Consider the following 19853-nt stretch of genomic DNA (forward strand, 5'->3'; position numbering starts at 1 on the left):
CATCCCACTAACTCTTGTAGCAGATAACATTTTGTCTCAAATTCTTCTATAAATTATAAAACCCTTCTCCAAACTGATAGTAAAGCAAGGAAGTTACACAATGCAGAAGAAAATTATAGGGTGTGTGTGGTGGCACATGCTTTTAATTATGTTAGAACTTGAAAATCAGAGGCAAGTGGATCTTAAGTTTGAGGCTACTTTGGTCTACAAAGTGAGTCTAGGACAGCCAGAGCTCTGTTACACAGAGAAACTGTTTTGAAAATGTAATTTTTTAAAACAAGTGTGGTGTCCTGATGAAAATAGTAAAATAATTAAAGTAAAAAACTTTTTAAAAACATTTTTATAATACATCAATATGTACCAATTGAATGAATGGTAATGAACTGTAAAAAGATAAAGGCTGCTTAGATGTTTACACTAAAACAGAGAAGTGAACAGAGAGTCAGAGGGAGTAGTTACATCTGCACATTTGGTAACACTGTAATTCAAACAGTGGTTTTATATACTGACAGCAACTTTTTTATCCAGTTTACATTTGGCAGTGGGTTATAAAATAAGGTCCTAAGTTCCAAATAACCTAGTATGTAGCTGATTTGCAATGACATGGCTTAGATTAATCTTCATGAAAGCTTACCTAAAATACAAAGGAATTAGACTTATTCAGAATAAAACATATATGAAAGGAAATCATGACAAAATTGTGAAGTGTCTTGACTTTAGAAACAAAAAGATATTTTAAGCAAATTGCTGTATTTAATATTAAATTTACAAAATATTTAACAAGTAAACTTTACATATATGACTTGAATCTGTTTATCAGCACATGTAATTAATAGAGGAAATAAATCTTTTTGGAATCCAGTTGTAAAATTAATAAAATATGTGAATGATCCAAAGGGAAGAACTCACAAATTAGGATTTCATTGCAAATTAATCAGAAAAAAAAACTAATGGTGAATGCAAGAAACTAAAAATGCAGCACACATTTCAACATGAAAAAAAGAATAGGTTAATATGATTAAGTAAAGAAATAATAGATCCTGGCATCAAATATCCAATTATAACTTTATATGTGAGTGCTCAGATAGTGAACAACAACCAGCCTTCAAACATGTTTAAGAAGCACAGAACCTTGTTGTTAAGAAGGTTTTCTTCTCTTAGCATATTTTTTGTCCCTGATATAATGAAGTGAGTTTCTTTCTGGCCTTAATAATATGATGTAGCACTTTGGGGCAAAGATGATGCCTAAGAGCGATGTACCAGAAGCCAAGATAGAGAAGACTTCCATAGCCACTGTGGTCTTCCCCTTGGTGCTATGGTAGATAGGGAGAAAAGTGATCCAGACACTGCAGAACACCAGCATGCTGAAAGCCAGGAACTTGGCTTCATTGAATGTGTCAGGTAGGTTTCTGGACAAGAAAGCCATAAAGTAGCTCACTAGGGCTAGTGCTCCCAGGTATCCAAGGTTGCAATGGAAAGCAACAGCTGAGCCTTTATTGCAAATGATGATGATGTGTCCATGTTCTGACTGAGCATCTTTATCAATAAATGGAGGAGAGGTTGTCAGCCAAATTGCAGAAAGAAAAACTTGGAGCAAGGTGCATAAGGGAATAATGAAATTAGGGGCCCTTGATATCAGCAGCCATCTTCTAATTCTTCCTGGAGAAGTGATCTTGAAGGCTATAACCACAGTGATAGTTTTGGCCAACACAGTGGAAAGAGACACAGTGAAGAGAAGCCCAAAAATGTTTTGCTGCAGGATACAGGAGGCTGTGCTGGGATGGCCAATGAAGAGCAAGGGACAGAGAAGACAGAGCATCAAAGTGATGAGCAGGGTGTAACTGAGAGCCAGGTTATTGGCCTTGACAATGGGGGTGTCCCTGTTCTTCAGAAACACCCAAAGAACAGCAGCTGTGAGTGAGGAGAAACCCAGGGACATGAAGCAAAGTGTCTTCCCTAATGGGTCATCATAGGCCAGAAATGTCACAGTTTTTGGTAGGCAGTAGATCTTGTTTGTGTTTGCATAGTGAGTTTCTGGACACTTCACACACTGATCCATATCTAACAGAAATGCAAGTGATTGATCATGAGTATACATTCCGGTTTTCCCTTTTATTCTAAGCCATTTACCAGCTCCCAGACACTGCCCTGTTATAAGAACACGCTTGCTTTATTTCTGATTGAAAAAAACTTTTTTCCAGGTAATATTTCTAAATCATTTTTCTTTCTACTTCATGCTGATATGAATTAAACAGAGCAAATGATTTTTTCTGCTTTTACATATATGGAATCCTTGCCTTTAGTGACACAGTTGTATCAGTTTTAGAAGTCATTAGAGCACTGATGTACATTGCATGAACCTAAACTTGGATGTGAAATACACTCTAATCTTAAGACGGTATGATATTTCAGTGCAATTGAGAGAATGTTCTTTGAAATCCTTATCTCATAATGATGTACTTCTATCTTTGTTCCAAACATAAAATATTCATGGTGTTTTCTAAATTTCTTCATTCTATGAAGGAACCTGAGTGAATTAGATTTCTGAATTTCTTGGAATCTTGAAATGTTTCATCCTTGAACAATTCTTATAACCCTGCACAGTAGTACCTATGTAATAATACATAAATAACTGCTCATAAATTCTTATTTATTTATTTAATAACTTGTGAACACTCGGTGACATCTTGTCAATATACTCTTAGATCATACATAATGTATACACATATAATGCTCTAATTTGAATATATTAGCAAAATATATATTTCTATATCCTTTTAATTTTTAATAATCTTTAGTTTTCTTTATATCATGAAATCACTATTCATATTCCCTATGTGACACATACTAATCAGGATTTGCAATCTCCTAACTACTCCTAGGTCCTCCTCATTTTCATGCGCAGTTGTACACCTTTACTTTCTCTCTCTCTTTAAAAGAGAAGTACAAATACCCAAGAAATTAAACAAAACAACAATGAAAAAATCCACTCTCATACACAAGCACACACAAACTATGAAAACATAAATTTGTAAACCACACTATTAAGAAAATCCCAGTAAGTCCAAAAATAGCCAGAAGAACAGGTACAGGTCACACCAGTCAGAGGAACAGAGAACTACTGCTGCACCAAGTGAAGCACCACAATTCCTGCTCTTAAGCTGGTCAGACACTCTCTTCTGGATCAGAGCTCATCTAATCCTACATCCAACAGAAAGTTACTGTCTAATATATACAAAGAACTCAAGAAATTAGACTTCAGAAAACCAAATACCCACATTTAAATGGGGTATAGAGCTCAACAATTCTCAATGATGAGTACTAATGGCTTAGAAGCGCCTCAAGAAATGTTCAACATCCTTAGTCATCAGGGAATTACAAATCAAAATAACATTGAGATTCCACCTCACAACAGTCAGAATGGCTAGGGTCAAATACTCAGGTGACAGCAGATCCTGGGGAAGATGTGGAGAAAGAGGAGCACTGTTCCATTGTTGTTGGGATTGCAAACTAGTACAACTCTGGCAATCATTCTGGTGGTTCCTCAGAAAATTGGACATTGTACTAACTGAGGACCCCATCTATACAACTCCTTGGCATATACCCAAAAAATGTTTCAACATATAACAAGGGCACATGCTCCATTATGTTCACAGCAGCCTTATTCATAATATCCAGAAGCTGGAAAGAACCCACCTTCTGTCCTTCAGCAGAGGAATAGATACAGAAAAATGTGTTACATTTACACAATGGAGTGCTACTCAACTATTAAAAACAATGACTTCATGAAATTCTTAGGCAAATAGATGGAATTTGAAAATAGCACCCTGAGTGAGGTAACCCAGTAACGAAAACACACATGGTATGCATTCACTGCTAAGTGAATATCAGTCCAGAGGCTCAGAATACCCAAGAAACAATTCACAGACCACATGAAGCTCAAGAAGAAAGACCAAAGTTTGAATGCTTAGTCCTTCTTATGTGGGGGAACAAAATATACAATGGAGGAAATACAGAGACAAAATGTGGAACAAAGGCTGAAGGAAATCCTCTAGAGACTGCCTTACCTAGGAACCCAGCCCATATACAGACACCAAACTCAGACACACTATTGCGGATGCCAAGAAGTGCTTGCTGGCCCAAGTCTGATATAGCTGTCTCTTGAGAGGCTTTGCCAGAGCCTGACATATACAGAGGTAGAAGCTCACAGACAAACATGGGACTGTGCACGAGGTCCCCAATGAAGGAGTTAAAGTACTGAAGTAGCTGAACAGGTTTGTTATCCATAGGAAAAAGAACAATATCAACCACACAAATTCCCAGGAACTAAAGTATCAAACAGAGAGTACACATGGAGGGACCTATGTTTCCAGCCACATCTGTAGCAGAGGATGGCCTTTTCAGGCATCCTTGTGAAAGGAGGCCCTTGGTCCAGTGAAGGGGAATGCCAGGGCATGGACCTGAGGGAGTAGACAGTTGGGTGGGAAAGCACCATCCTAAAAGCAGGAGCAAGGGGGATGGGATAGGAGTTTTCCGGAGGAAAAGCCAGGAGAAAGGATAACATTTTAAAGGCAAATAAAGAAAATATCCAATAAAAAAATAGAAATCTATGCTACAAAGACCAGAAAACCAAAGAGGTTACAGAAACGAAAAACCGAAAATAAACATAGAAATTAGTACTTATATTTATAATGATCCTAAACACAGATACTTAAATGCCAGTACAGTCAATGAAAGTCAGGGCAATCTGCCACCACCAGAACCTAGGTATCCTAAGACAGCAAGAATACAACATTTCAATGCTGCTGAAGCACAAGAAAATGACCTTAAATCCAAGTTTAGAATGGTGATACGGTCCTTAAGAATTTCCCTCTCTCAGTTTGACCAAACCTAAAAAAAAATCCATTTCCTTTGATCAGTTCCAAATTGTCTAGTTTTGTTGTTGTTGTTGTTGTTGTTGTTGTTGTTTGTTTGTTTGTTTGTTTGTTTTTGGTGAGCCACTGAGAATGAATAGACGCAGTTTATCATAACATTTAATAGCACCAATTTTCAGTTTAGTAAACAAGTTGCAGTAAACTAAATTGCAATTTAATAAAAAAGAGCAGTGTATGTGGAGCTGGGCACACATTTGTATAAGAAGAAATAAATGAAAATAATGTCTTAAGGAAGCTGAGAAATGTCAAGCAAAATATTGGAGGAAATAAAAAATACATTAATAAAAACAGAGGTGAATGAAATTGTTCAAGATGAGGAAATGGAAATAGAAGCAATAAAGAAAAAAAAGAAATACACAAACTGAGGTGATTCTGGAAATGGAAAATTCAGTTAGGGGAACAGGAAATAAAGATACAAGTATCAACAATAGAATACATGAGATGAAAAAAATAATCAAGGAATTGAAGATATTATAGAAAAATTTAGGTTCATTGGTCAAAGAAAATTTGTAACACAGAACATCCACACCAAAAACCACCACTGCCACCATCACCATCAAAATAACAGGAATCAATAATGAATGGTTAACAAATTCTATCAGTATTAATGGACTCAATTTCCCAATAAAAAGACATAACAGAATGTACATGCAAGCAGGATCCACCTATCATGGGATTTTTTTTTTAAATGGGATTCCTAATGGTGAAATTTGGGCATGATTCACTCTTTTGCATGTTCATTGACCCCCCCCCCCTTTTTTTCAAACTGGATTGCCTTGTTTAGACTTGACATGAGGGCTTATGCCTGGTCTCATTGCATTTTTTATGACATGTTCAGTTGACATCTCTACCATTTTCTGAAGGGAAATGGAAGAACAGTGGATTGGGAGGAGAGGGGAGGTTGGGGGCTGACTGAAGGAGGGAAGACTATCTTCAGGATGTTTTATATAACAGAAATTTATAAAATCAAAATAAAAAATACATTATGATTTGCTAACAAGAACATGGGTATCAGTGAGCAAAATGTGGTGGTTTTAATTAGAATGCTCCCCACCCCATGCATATTTGTATGCATTTGCCCCTCATTTGTGGGACTATCTGGAAAGGATTAGATGAGGCTCTTTTGGGAGATGCATGTTACTATTGGAGGTCTTTAAGGATATTTTCATTCAGTGTGTCTTCTTGATCTCCTACTTGTGAATCAGCATGTAAGCTCTACACTGTTCTTATGATGTCTTAGTTCATTTTCTATTGCTAAAAAGAGACATTATGACCAAGCTAATTTATAAGAGAAAGAATGTAACTTGCAGACTCACAGATCCATATGGAGAACATAGTAAATATAGAAAGTAAGGTATCTGAAAAAATAGCTGAACAATTGTATCTGAAGCGTAGGGAGAGGAGGAGAGAGAAGGGGAAAGGGAGAGTGTATGATAAATGAAAATGAAGTGGGCTGTTGATAACTCCAAGCCCACCCTCAGTGATAGTCATCCTTGAGCATTGCCACACCTCCTAATCCATCCCAAATAATTTCATAACTCTAGTCCAAAATTCAACTAAAGAGCATATGGGGGCCCTGTTCATTCAAACTATCATATTTGCCTCTGCTCTGACTTCATGGATGCTAGGTACCTGAAAATGTAAGTCAATTAAAGGGCTTCTACTGTAAGTTTCTTGGTCCCATTGATTTGACATATCAATAGAAAAGAAACTAAGACAAAATGCATGGTGAAATGAAGCAGAGAACTCTAATGTGAATAAAGTGGTTTCCTGTAGGCAGCCTCAATCACATTCATTCAAGAACACAAAGCGAGTATGAATTTCAATGTCTAGAATGTATTATTTAAGTGAGAAAATGATCTGTAACTTGTGATTTCCTGACCTCTGGAAGTAAGAGAATTATCTTCACTATATTTTAGTGATTGCAGTTCACTTAGAGATGTTTTCCATTTGCTTAGATATTGAAGATGTGGATAGGTATTAATGTCTTCTGCAAGACTGTCACTTACCTGTCTCATTGGAAATCTCATTTTCTGGACAAGAAATACAGTCAAAGCAACAGACAACACTGCCTTCCTTGTGGGTTTTCCTGAATCCAGGATGACAGCTCTCACTGCATACAGACTGGGGAATCTGAGAATGGAATGTATGTTAGGAAATGGTCAGGTTTTATCAAATATCCAATAGGGTGGTTTTGTTAAAGAACCATTAATTTTTATAACAATTTCTCTAAATGCAGATATTTGAATTATTTTTACTACTAGGAATTGCCATTTATAGGCTTATGTGGTAAATGCTTGTCACTAATAATATGAATCTGTTAGAATATTGTTGAAAGATTATGAAGTGAGGCATAGAAGTAAAAGTTTACGTCCTTGGTCTCCTGTCTTGTTATGACTACAAATCTACTGCCTCTTTACTCTTAGATATAAACACAAGTAATTTTTTTTTATTAACTTGAGTATTTCATTTTTTTTTCTTCCAGAGCTGAGGACCGAACCCAGGGCCTTGAGCTTGCTAGGCAAGCACTCTACCACTGAGCTAAATCCCCAACCCCGAGTATTTCTTATATATATTTCAAGTGTTATTCCCTTTCCCGGTTTCCGGGCAAACATTCCCCTCCCCCCTCCCCTTCCTTATGGGTGTTCCCCTCCCAACCCTCCCCCCATGGCCGCCCTCCCCCCATAGTCTAGTTCACTGGGGGTTCAGTCTTAGCAGGACCCAGGGCTTCCCCTTCCACTGGTGCTCTTACTAGGATATTCATTGCTACCTATGGGGTCAGAGTCCAGGGTCAGTCCATGTATAGTCTTTAGGTAGTGGCTTAGTCCCTGGAAGCTCTGGTTGCTTGACATTGTTGTACTTTTGGGGTCTCGAGCCCCTTCAAGCTCTTCCAGTTCTTTCTCTGATTCCTTCAACGGGGGACCTATTCTCAGTTCAGTGGTTTGCTGCTGGCATTCGCCACTGTATTTGCTGTATTCTGGCTGTGTCTCTCAGGAGCGATCTACATCCGGCACCTGTCGGTCTGCACTTCTTTGCTTCATCCATCTTGTCTAATTGGGTGGCTGTATATGTATGGGCCACATGTGGGGCAGGCTCTGAATGGGTGTTCCTTCAGTCTCTGTTTTAATCTTTGCCTCTCCCTTCCCTGCCAAGGGTATTCTTTTTCCTCATTTAAAGAAGGAGTGAAGCATTCACATTTTGATCATCCGTCTTGAGTTTCGTTTGTTCTAGGGATCTAGGGTAATTCAAGCATTTGGGCTAATAGCCACTTATCAATGAGTGCATACCATGTATGTCTTTCTGTGATTGGGTTAGCTCACTCAGGATGATATTTTCCAGTTCCAACCATTTGCCTACGAATTTCATAAAGCCGTTGTTTTTGATAGCTGAGTAATATTCCATTGTGTAGATGTACCACATTTTCTGTATCCATTCCTCTGTTGAAGGGCATCTGGGTTCTTTCCAGTTTCTGGCTATTATAAATAAGGCTGCGATGAACATAGTGGAGCATGTGTCTCTTTTATATGTTGAGGCATCTTTTGGGTATATGCCCAAGAGAGGTATAGCTGGATCCTCAGGCAGTTCAATGTCCAATTTTCTGAGGAACCTCCAGACTGATTTCCAGAATGGTTGTACCAGTCTGCAATCCCACCAACAATGGAGGAGTGTTCGTCTTTCTCCACATCCTCGCCAGCATCTGCTGTCACCTGAGTTTTTGATCTTAGCCATTCTCACTGGTATGAGGTGAAATCTCAGGGTTGTTTTGATTTGCATTTCCCTTATGACTAAAGATGTTGAACATTTCTTTAGGTGTTTCTCAGCCATTCGGCATTCCTCAGCTGTGAATTCTTTGTTTAGCTCTGAACCCCATTTTTTAATAGGGTTATTTGTTTCCCTGCGGTCTAACTTCTTTAGTTCTTTGTATATTTTGGATATAAGGCCACTATCTGTTGTAGGATTGGTAAAGATCTTTTCCCAATCTGTTGGTTGCCGTTTTGTCCTAACCACAGTGTCCTTTGCCTTACAGAAGCTTTTCAGTTTTATGAGATCCCATTTGTCGATTCTTGATCTTAGAGCATAAGCTATTGGTGTTTTGTTCAGGAAATTTTTTCCAGTGCCCATGTGTTCCAGATGCTTCCCTAGTTTTTTTTCGATTAGTTTGAGTGTGTCTGGTTTGATGTGGAGGTCCTTGATCCACTTGCACTTAAGCTTTGTACAGGGTGATAAGCATGGATCGATCTGCATTCTTGTACATGTTGACCTCCAGTTGAACCAGCACCATTTGCTGAAAATGCTATCTTTTTTCCACTGGATGGTTTTGGCTCCTTTGTCAAAAATCAAGTGACCATAGGTGTGTGGGTTCATTTCTGGGTCTTCAATTCTATTCCATTGGTCTATCTGTCTGTCTCTGTACCAATACCATGCAGTTTTTATCACTATTGCTCTGTAATACTGCTTGAGTTCAGGGATAGTGATTCCCCCTGAAGTCCTTTTATTGTTGAGGATAGCTTTAGTTATCCTGGGTTTTTTGTTATTCCAGATGAATTTGCAAATTGTTCTGTCTAACTCTTTGAAGAATTGGATTGGTATTTTGATGGGGATTGCATTGAATCTGTAGATTGCTTTTGGTAGTATGGCCATTTTTACTATATTAATCCTGCCAATCCATGAGCATGGGAGATCTTTCCATCTTCTGAGGTCTTCTTCAATTTCTTTCCTCAGTGTCTTGAAGTTCTTATTGTACAGATCTTTTACTTGCTTGGTTAAAGTCACACCGAGGTACTTTATATTATTTGGGTCTGTTATGAAGGGTGTTGTTTCCCTAATTTCTTTCTCGGCTTGTTTCTCTTTTGTATAGAGGAAGGCAACTGATTTATTTGAGTTAATTTTATACCCAGCTGAAGTTGTTTATCAGCTTTTGTAGTTCTCTGGTGGAACTTTTGGGATCACTTAAATATACTATCATGTCATCTGCAAATAGTGATATTTTGACCTCTTCTTTTCCGATCTGTACTCCCTTGATCTCCTTTTGTTGTCTGATTGCTCTGGCTAGAACTTCAAGAACTATATTGAATAAGTAGGGAGAGAGTGGGCAGCCTTGTCTAGTCCCTGATTTTAGTGGGATTACTACAAGTTTCTCTCCATTTAGTTTAATGTTAGCAACTGGTTTGCTGTATATGGCTTTTACTATGTTTAGGTATGGGCCTTGAATTCCTATTCTTTCCAGGACTTTTATCATGAAGGGGTGTTGAATTTTGTCAAATGCTTTCTCAGCATCTAATGAAATAATCATGTGGTTCTGTTCTTTCAGTTTGTTTATATGATGGATCACGTTGATGGTTTTCCGTATATTAAACCATCCCTGCATGCCTGGGATGAAGCCTACTTGATCATGGTGGATGATTGTTTTGATGTGCTCTTGAATTCGGTTTGCCAGAATTTTATTGAGTATTTTTGCGTCGATATTCATAAGGGAAATTGGTCTGAAGTTCTCTTTCTTTGTTGGGTCTTTGTGTGATTTAGGTATAAGAGTAATTGTGGCTTCGTAGAAGGAATTTGGTAGGGCTCCATCTGTTTCAATTTTGTGGAATAGTTTGGATAATATTGGTATGAGGTCTTCTATGAAGGTTTGATAGAATTCTGCACTAAACCCATCTGGACCTGGGCTCTTTTTGGTTGGGAGACCTTTAATGACTGCTTCTATTTCCTTAGAAGTTATGGGGTTGTTTAACTGGTTTTTCTGTTCCTGATTTAACTTTGATACCTGGTATCTGTCTAGGAAATTGTCCATTTCCTGAAGATTTTCAAGTTTTGTTGAATATAGGTTTTTATAGTAAGATCTGATGATTTTTTGAATTTCCTCTGAATCTGTAGTTATGTCTCCCTTTTCATTTCTGATTTTGTTAATTTGGACGCACTCTCTGTGTCCTCTCGTTAGTCTGGCTAAGGGTTTATCTATCTTGTTGATTTTCTCAAAGAACCAACTTTTGGTTCTGTTGATTCTTTCTATGGTCCTTTTTGTTTCTACTTGGTTGATTTCAGCTCTGAGTTTGATTATTTCCTGCCTTCTACTCCTCCTGGGTGTATTTGCTTCTTTTTGTTCTAGAGCTTTTAGGTGTGCTGTCAAGCTGCTGACATATGCTCTTTCCTGTTTCTTTCTGCAGGCACTCAGCGCTATGAGTTTTCCTCTTAGCACAGCTTTCATTGTGTCCCATAAGTTTGGGTACGTTGTACCTTCATTTTCATTAAATTCTAAAAAGTTTTTAATTTCTTTCTTTATTTCTTCCTTGGCCAGGTTATCATTGAGTAGAGCATTGTTCAATTTCCACGTATATGTGGGCATTCTTCCTTGATTGTTATTGAAGACCAGTTTTAGGCCGTGGTGGTCCGATAGCACGCATGGGATTATTTCTATCCTTCTGTACCTGCTGAGGCCCGTTTCTTGACCAATTATATATGGTCAATTTTGGAGAAAGTACCATGAGGAGCTGAGAAGAAGGTATATCCTTTTGCTTTAGGATAGAATGTTCTATAAATATCTGTTAAGTCCATTTGGCTCATGACTTCTCTTAGTCTGTCTACATCACTGTTTAATTTCTGTTTCCATGATCTGTCCATTGATGAGAGTGGTGTGTTGAAATCTCCCACTATTATTGTGTGAGGTGCAATGTGTGCTTTGAGCTTTAGTAAGGTTTCTTTTACGTATGTAGGTGCCCTTGTATTTGGGGCATAGATATTTAGGATTGAGAGTTCATCTTGGTGGATTTTTCCTTTGATGAATATGAAGTGTCCTTCCTTATCTTTTTTGATGACTTTTAGTTGGAAATTGATTTTATTTGATATTAGAATGGCTACTCCAGCTTGCTTCTTCTGACCATTTGCTTGGAAAGTTGTTTTCCAGCCTTTCCCTCTGAGGTAGTGTCTGTCTTTGTCTCTGAGGTGTGTTTCCTGTAGGCAGCAGAATGCAGGGTCCTCGTTGCGTATCCAGTTTGTTAATCTATGTCTTTTTATTGGGGGGTTGAGGCCATTGATATTGAGAGATATTAAGGAATAGTGATTATTGTTTCCCGTTATATTCATATTTGGATGTGAGGTTATGTTTGTGTGCTTTCATTCTCTTTGTTTTGTTGCCAGGACGATTAGTTTCTTGCTTCTTCTAGGGTATAGCTTGCCTCCTTATGTTGGGCTTTACCATTTATTATCCTTTGTAGTGCTGGATTTGTAGAAAGATATTGTGTAAATTTGGTTTTGTCATGGAATATCTTGGTTTATCCATCAATGTTAATTGAGAGTTTTGCTGGATACAGTAACCTGGGCTGGCATTTGTGTTCTCTTAGGGTCTGTATGACATCAGTCCAGGATCTTCTGGCCTTCATAGTTTCTGGCGAGAAGTCTGGTGTGATTCTGATAGGTCTGCCTTTATATGTTACTTGACCTTTTTCCCTTACTGCTTTTAATATTCTTTCTTTATTTTGTGCGTTTGGTGTTTTGACAATTATGTGACGGGAGGTGTTTCTTTTCTGGTCCAATCTATTTGGAGTTCTGTAGGCTTCTTGTATGCCTATGGGTATCTCTTTTTTTAGGTTAGGGAAGTTTTCTTCTATGATTTTGTTGAAGATATTTACTGGTCCTTTGAGCTGGGAGTCTTCACTCTCTTCTATACCTATTATCCTTAGGTTTGATCTTCTCATTGAGTCCTGGATTTCCTGTATGTTTTGGACCAGTAGCTTTTTCCGCTTTACATTATCTTTGACAGTTGAGTCAATGATTTCTATGGAGTCTTCTGCTCCTGAGATTCTCTCTTCCATCTCTTGTATTCTGTTGGTGAAGCTTGTATCTACAGCTCCTTGTCTCTTCTTTTGGTTTTCTATATCCAGGGTTGTTTCCATGTGTTCTTTCTTGATTGCTTCTATTTCCATTTTTAATTCCTTCAACTGTTTGATTGTGTTTTCCTGGAATTCTTTCAGGGATTTTTGTGTCTCCTCTCTATGGGCTTCTACTTGTTTATTTATGTTTTCCTGGAATTCTTTCAGGCATTTTTGTGATTCCTCTCTGTAGGCTTCTACTTGTTCTCTAAGGGAGTTCTTCACGTTTTTCTTGAAGTCCTCCAGCATCATGATCAAAAATGATTTTGAAACTAGATCTTGCTTTTCTGGTGTGTTTGGATATTCCATGTTTGTTTTGATGGGAGAATTGGGCTCCGATGGTGCCATGTAGTCTTGGTTTCTGTTGCTTGGGTTCCTGTGCTTGCCTCTCACCATCAGATTATCTCTATTGTTACTTTGTTCTGCTATTTCTGACAGTGGCTAGACTGTCCTATAAGCCTGTGTGTCAGGAGTGCTGTAGACCTGTTTTCCTCTCTTTCAGTCAGTTATGGGGACAGAGTGTTCTGCTTTCGGGCGTGTAGTTTTTCCTCTCTACAGGTCTTCAGCTGTTCCTGTGGGCCTGTGTCTTGAGTGTCCTTCCGGGAGCTTCAGTGCACCAGGGTTCCAGATGGTCTTTGGCTTTTTCCTCTGGCATCCGAGATGTGTGTGCAGGGAGCAGTCTCTTCTGGTTTCCCAGGCTTGTCTGCCTCTCTGAAGGTTTAGCTCTCCCTCCCACGGGATTTGGGTGCAGAGAACTGTTTATCCGGTCTGTTTCTTTCAGGTTCTGGCGGTGTCTCAGGCAGGGGTCCTGCTGCTCCTGGGCCCTCCCCCACGGGAGCCCAGAGGCCTTATACAGTTTCCTCTTGGGCCAGGGATGTGGGCAGGGGTGAGCAGTGTTGGTGGTCTCTTCCGCTCTGCAGCCTCAGGAGTGCCCACCTGACCAGGCGGTTGGGTCTCTCTCTCTATCACAGTGTCTGCCACAAGTAATTTTTTTATCGTAAAATTACATCATTTCAGTGTGATGGGTTTTAGGATCACTATGGAAATGTATCTATGAAAATTATTAGGATATACTTTTTTTTTCTTTTTCTTTTCTTTTTTTTTTCCTTTTTTTCGGAGCTGGGGACCGAACCCAGGGCCTTGCACTTGCTAGGCAAGCGCTCTACCACTGAGCCAAATCCCAAACCCCAGGAAATACTTTTTTAGATTAGTTTATTTCAAGGTAAAACACCATCTGTAATAGTGGTTGGCCCTGATTTATTTGCCATTGTCCCTGAATAAACCAAAAGCAGGAAATGTGAATAGAAGCACTCAGCAGTCTCTGCACCCTTACTGTTAATGCAGTGTGAGCTACTGCCTCAATCACCTAAGAACATGGATTTCTACAGTGATAGAAGATGCTTTCGAACACTGAGGCAAGAAAAGGGTTTTGTTATATAGCAGTTTTTCAATAGCAAAACTAACAACCAACCCAGCTACACATCCCCATTATCCTCCTCTCTGGACTGGAGTTTTGAAAAAAAAGGCCAACTAACCATTGAATAAAAAATTCTAAGCCAGGATCACAACAAACATTCTGTCAGATGATAAAAGATACTGATGGATATCATCCTGAAAAGTTCTGCATTCATAATATTAAGTAAATGAGAAGATTGGAGAATAAATAGGTTATTTTGTAAAATTAGGTGTTAAGATAATACTCAGATACTCATATACACTGAACTACCAACAGGCAGCTGATATGAGGCTCTCAAAACACATACAGCCAACAATTGCCTTGCCTTGTCTCAGTGAGAAAAGAAGTACCTACCACTCCAAAGACTTGAGGCGCCAGGGAAAGAAGAGGTAGTATGGTGCTCTCTCTCTCTCTGTGTGTGTGTGTGTGTGTGTACATGTACATATATATAAGTCATATATATATATATATGTCTTATAAGGTGTGGGAGGAGAAGTGGTATGAACTGTCTGAGGGTGGACTGTTTTGGGGACATAATGACTGGACTGTAAAAAGAGATAAAGTAAAAATGATGACGATGATAATGATGATGATGGTGGTGGTGGTGGTGGTGGTGATGATTATAATTTGAATATTCATGGTCATTATGTGACTATGAATGAACCCTGTGTGAGCAATGCAAAATCCCGATACTCAGAAAAATGATTTTGAGATTTTCATCCTGTTCAAAAGACAGAAGTAAGATGCAACCCACCTCTGTTGATCCTGTGGCCCACTGTATCATGTAAGAAGATATAGACAATTTATGGTTGTTTGGAGCATTTGAAGAAAACGTTCCTACTTTCACATTTAACCCAAGACCTTTAGGGAAATTCCAAAAGTTGACAATGTCATAATCTATATGTGATTTCCTTTTAAAATCCAGAACCATATTTGCTCCATCATGACTGATGAATTGTGTTTTCCTTAGAAATGGGTGAAGCTAAAAGAGATGAAGTTACTTATATTACTAAAACTCCAGAGAAGTGAAAGTGAATAAGAGTCAGGAAATATCTCCAGCTGATTTTAGAGCCTGATATGTAAAGCACCTTTAATATAGGCATCAATCACATCTAATACATGATAACCAGAGACAAAGGAAAAAGAATCATTATATTCTAAAATGTTCCAATCAGTTTTATTAAAATACTTACAACCAAGCACCCCTAAATCATGACTACATGAAGAAAACTTTCAGGTTCTTTGAATATTTTCATAAACAATTACACTTTAAAAATACTGAGTATCACACTGCAAAATTAATGGTTTTATGAGAGATCATTTACAAATCATAACCATTTTAGAAGTGTTCACACACAGTGTGATAATTTTCCTTCTCTGTCTCTGTATTCTTGTAGTGTGATAATCTCTGTGGTAAATGGACTTTTCATATTGAAAATGTGGCTGTGAAAATGTTGCATGGCCCTTTGTAATAAAACTATATGTTGAATTAAAAAGATTCTCCCTTAAGCAGTCTGTTGTGCAGATTTTTAACAAAATACCCTAAGATACATATTGCCTAATTTAAGTGCATTTAAAAAGTTTTTAAGCCTCATGTTACTGATGTCACAGTACAACTGAAGTGACATTACCAGCCAAGGGAAGAATATCGTCTTTTTTCCTTTTTCATGAGGTTGAAATTGTACTTGGTTGAGAATCATCTCATGCAGACTGTGGGCCACAGCATACACAGCATTGTACACATTGTAACTCTCTTCACTCATGACCATGTCAAATATGTTCCCAGGCAAGAGCCCCAGGGAGGCATTAGGCAAACAGTTATGCACAATTTTACAATCCGTGTTAACAAATGAGCAGTTGAAGAAAATGTGCCACAATACATGAAGATAAGTGTCTTCCGGGAACTTGGAAGGGTTGGACTTCTGCATAAAATCTGTAAAATTGGGAATATCCTCACGATGGTGTGAAAAAATAAGAGCTCCATGCAATGAGTCTACCATGAAATAATCATCAAATTTAGAAACATCCCACTGTGAGATCAGTACCCACACTTTCCATGTGAGTAACTTCTGCTTAATATTTACTATTAAGCTTAATAGAGAATCAGAGTCCCCATAAATAATAATCACATTTGCTGATGATTCCAGGATCTGCACCTGATTTTTCCAGGATTTGGTAAAATATGAACCTTTACTGACTACGATCATTTCTACAAATGCTGTGCAGACTCTGTTTTTATCCATCTCACTTCTCAAATCTGACAGTGTCTGGGCACCTTTGTCATCATCTATGATGAATAACCCCACCCAGATCCAGTGGAAATGAAGCATCAAAGATACAATGCCAACTGTCAAAGATGTGTCCTTGGGGGCCACTTGGTACAGAGAAGAAAACCGTCTTTGTTCACCCAGCTGACTATCAAAAGGTCCAAAGGTAAGCTATAGAAAAAAATAATTCGAAAAAGAATATTGTCATAAAACTCAGCTCAATTCTACAGCAATGGTTTGAACCCTTCAGGAAAATATTCTTTTGAAAGTCAAATTTGCCTTTCTGCAAATTTACCAGAAAAGTACAAAAAATTCTTATGTTCAATAATGTTGTGTCTACTCTATCTTTGCCTTTTATCAATTCTTAGCTACAGAAATGCAGATGTACCATTAACTGTCTGCATCACCACTCTTTCTGTCAAGAATAATTTAAGTTTCCATTTATTCTGTCATTGCCTTCTAAAATGTCACCAAATAGAACTGACCTCATTAACCCAATCACAGAAAAACACACATGGTATGCACTCACTGATAAGCAGATATTATCCCAAAAGCTTGAATTACCCAAGATACAGTCCACAGCAACATGAAGCTCAAGAGAAGAAGAATGACCAAAGTGCAGATGCTTCACTCTTTCTTAAATGGGGGAACAAATGTTTGGAGCAAAGACGGAAAGAACAGCCATTCAGAGCTTGCCCAACATGAGTATACAGCATATATATATATATATATATATATATATATATATATATATATATATATATATATGCCCAAACTAGATAAGTTTGATGAAGCTAAGAAGTGCATACTGACAGGAGCCTGATATTACTGTCTCCTGAGAGTCAAAGCCAGAGCATGTCAAATACAGAGGTGAATGCTAGCAGTAAACCATTGAACTGAAAACAAGATCCCCATTGGAGAAATTAGAGAAAGGATTTAATGAGCTGAAGGGGCTTGCAACCCCATAAGAACAACAATGCCAAGCAACTGGAGTTCCCATGGACTAAACCACTAACCAAACATAATTCATGGACTGACTCATGGCTCCAATGGCATGTGTAGCAAAGGATGGTCTTGTTGGTCAACCATGGAAGAAGAAGCCCTTGGTCCTGCCAAGGCTGGACTGCCCAGTGTACTGGAATGCCGGGGAACAGGAAGGAGGGTGTTTGGGGAGGGGAACACCCTTATAGAAGAATGGGAGTGGAAGACTGGATAGGAGGCTTATGTCTGGGAAACTTGGAAAGAAATAACATTTGAAATGTAAATTAAGAAAATATTTGACCTCATGTCCTACCACCTACTCTCACCTGTGGAAATTTGTAAAGATCCAGCAGTGTCCCTATGTATTCAGATATTGCCCACGATGGTCCCGTAAGTACAGCAGTAGGATTGCTCTCTCTTGCACTTCCACAGTTAGGTATGGCATTATCAGACCCTGAGAGTGAGCCAAAAAGAGTGGCTAGAGTGTTCCTTTGACCATGTGGAACATTATTGACCTCAAATCCCAAAGACGTGTTGGGTAAAAGAAAGGGATTATTGTTGATCTCCTCAATGGCAAACATCATGGCCAAAATACATTGGTAGTTCCTCAACTTAAACCTGAACAAAAGGTAGAACAATGATTAGGATGAAGACTCATACCATATAACATGTGTACAAATTTAGTGCAATGGCTTTTACAGTTTGAATGCTTCTATTTCCAAAATCCATGTTAAAATGTCTTCTCTGTATTTGCTGGTATTAGAACAGGAGTACTCTTTATTTTTTTACTGAAGATAGTTTGTTTTCATACTATATATTCTGATTACAGCTTCCTCTCCATCACTTTTTCCCATATCCTCCCTACATTGCATGCCACGCAAACTCACACCTATTCTTTTCTCCGTTACTACAAACAAGACGGCATCTTAAGTATTAATACATTATTTTAAAAAGAAGACATTTAGCACTCTCTCTGTCTCTCTCTCTCTCTCTCTCTCTCTCTCTCTCTCTCTCTCTCTCTCTCACACACACACACACACACACACACACACACACACACACACACACACATACCCAAAGAAGGACAAGTAATAGAGACACATAGAAATGCATATGAAGAGACATACTTGTTTTTTTACATAGAAAACCATAAAAACCAAACAACAACAAAAACATACTATGTATAAAAAAATCATGTATGTTTAAAATGCTAACTCCCAAATTGCCATTGATTTTATTTATTTTGTTTTCCATTTAGTACTGAGCATGGGGCAATGCTTTAAGAATACTTTGTATGCTCAAGGAGACTCATTTTGAGGCAATTAATTTTTGTATTTGCAATTGGGTTAGGAATAGGGACTTGGAATATTTTACAGATTTCTTATTAAATGTTGGAGATTTTGTCCATTTCCCTCTAAACACTGCCATCCTATCTGTCATAGACCACTGCACGTCCTCTACATGCTTCCACACTCTCTGTGAGTGCATATGTCAATCAGTCTAGCTGTGCTTAGAAACACTTGTTTCCTCAGTCTCCTGCATAGTCTCTGGCTCTTACATTTTTTTCTACTTCCTCTTCTAAAGTATTTACTGAACCCTGAGTAGGTTTTATTTACACATCTTATTTAGAACTGAGTGTGCTACTCAGTAGGACACTTCTCTGATGGTGGTAAAGTGAGACACTGATTTATGAGTATAATAGCATATTCTAAAGGAGTCGTTTTATTTCTCTATTCACTTAGCAGAATGACACTATTTGTTTTTCCCCTAGGTTGATGGCTTATCTTAGCTTCAGGTTCTTGATGACTTAAGTTGTATTGGGTTTGAGCTTATAGAAGAGTCGACTTTAAATCCAATCAGAAATTGCTTGGTTAATCCCACAAAGTTGTCGCACTATTCCACTATTGTATATTTGTATCTTGCAGGGCAGGAAACCACTATTGATCAGAGGGTTTGCAGCTGGGTTGATGTTTGCATTTCCTATTTGATAGCATGCAGAGTACCTTAAATAAAATGATCATTAGTCAGTAGTAGTAAAGGCTCTAGGTAGATATCAGCTCAACTTCTTCATATTCAATAACTTGTGTTAGTGTTGTATTCAGCAATGTGGCCTTACCTTCATTTTGTATAGAGCAACCAATAGTGTTGGCAGTAGACTGGGTTATTTGTGTGTTTCCATAAGCCCAATCTTGCAAATGACTCAATTAACCCATTTCTAGAACGGTAAGCTTCATTTGATGGGTAGAAATGGGCCAGTTGTGGCTTTCTCTTCCCTGTTCTTTGGTGATTCCTCTGATATGTCTTTCTTTTATCTGCCTATGAATCTTTGTATGTATGTATGGTATGTTTG

General features: G+C 38.2%; 1 protein-coding gene across 1 annotated transcript in view; it reads right to left on the reverse strand.

The window, feature by feature from the left end:
* Positions 1-1138: 1138 nt before the first annotated feature.
* The window catches only part of Vom2r23 (vomeronasal 2 receptor, 23), a 32922-nt gene continuing 14207 nt past the window's right edge, over positions 1139-19853 (reverse strand). The window contains exons 2-6 of the mRNA NM_001099649.1: positions 17830-18121; positions 15887-16693; positions 15010-15237; positions 6944-7067; positions 1139-2061 (exon numbers count right to left, since the gene is read on the reverse strand). Of these exons, the coding sequence (NP_001093119.1) occupies positions 1139-2061; positions 6944-7067; positions 15010-15237; positions 15887-16693; positions 17830-18121 (2374 nt within the window). The remainder of the gene's footprint in view (positions 2062-6943; positions 7068-15009; positions 15238-15886; positions 16694-17829; positions 18122-19853) is intronic.

Source organism: Rattus norvegicus, chromosome 1 (genome assembly GCF_036323735.1).
Source record: "Rattus norvegicus strain BN/NHsdMcwi chromosome 1, GRCr8, whole genome shotgun sequence".
NCBI lineage: Eukaryota > Metazoa > Chordata > Mammalia > Rodentia > Muridae > Rattus > Rattus norvegicus.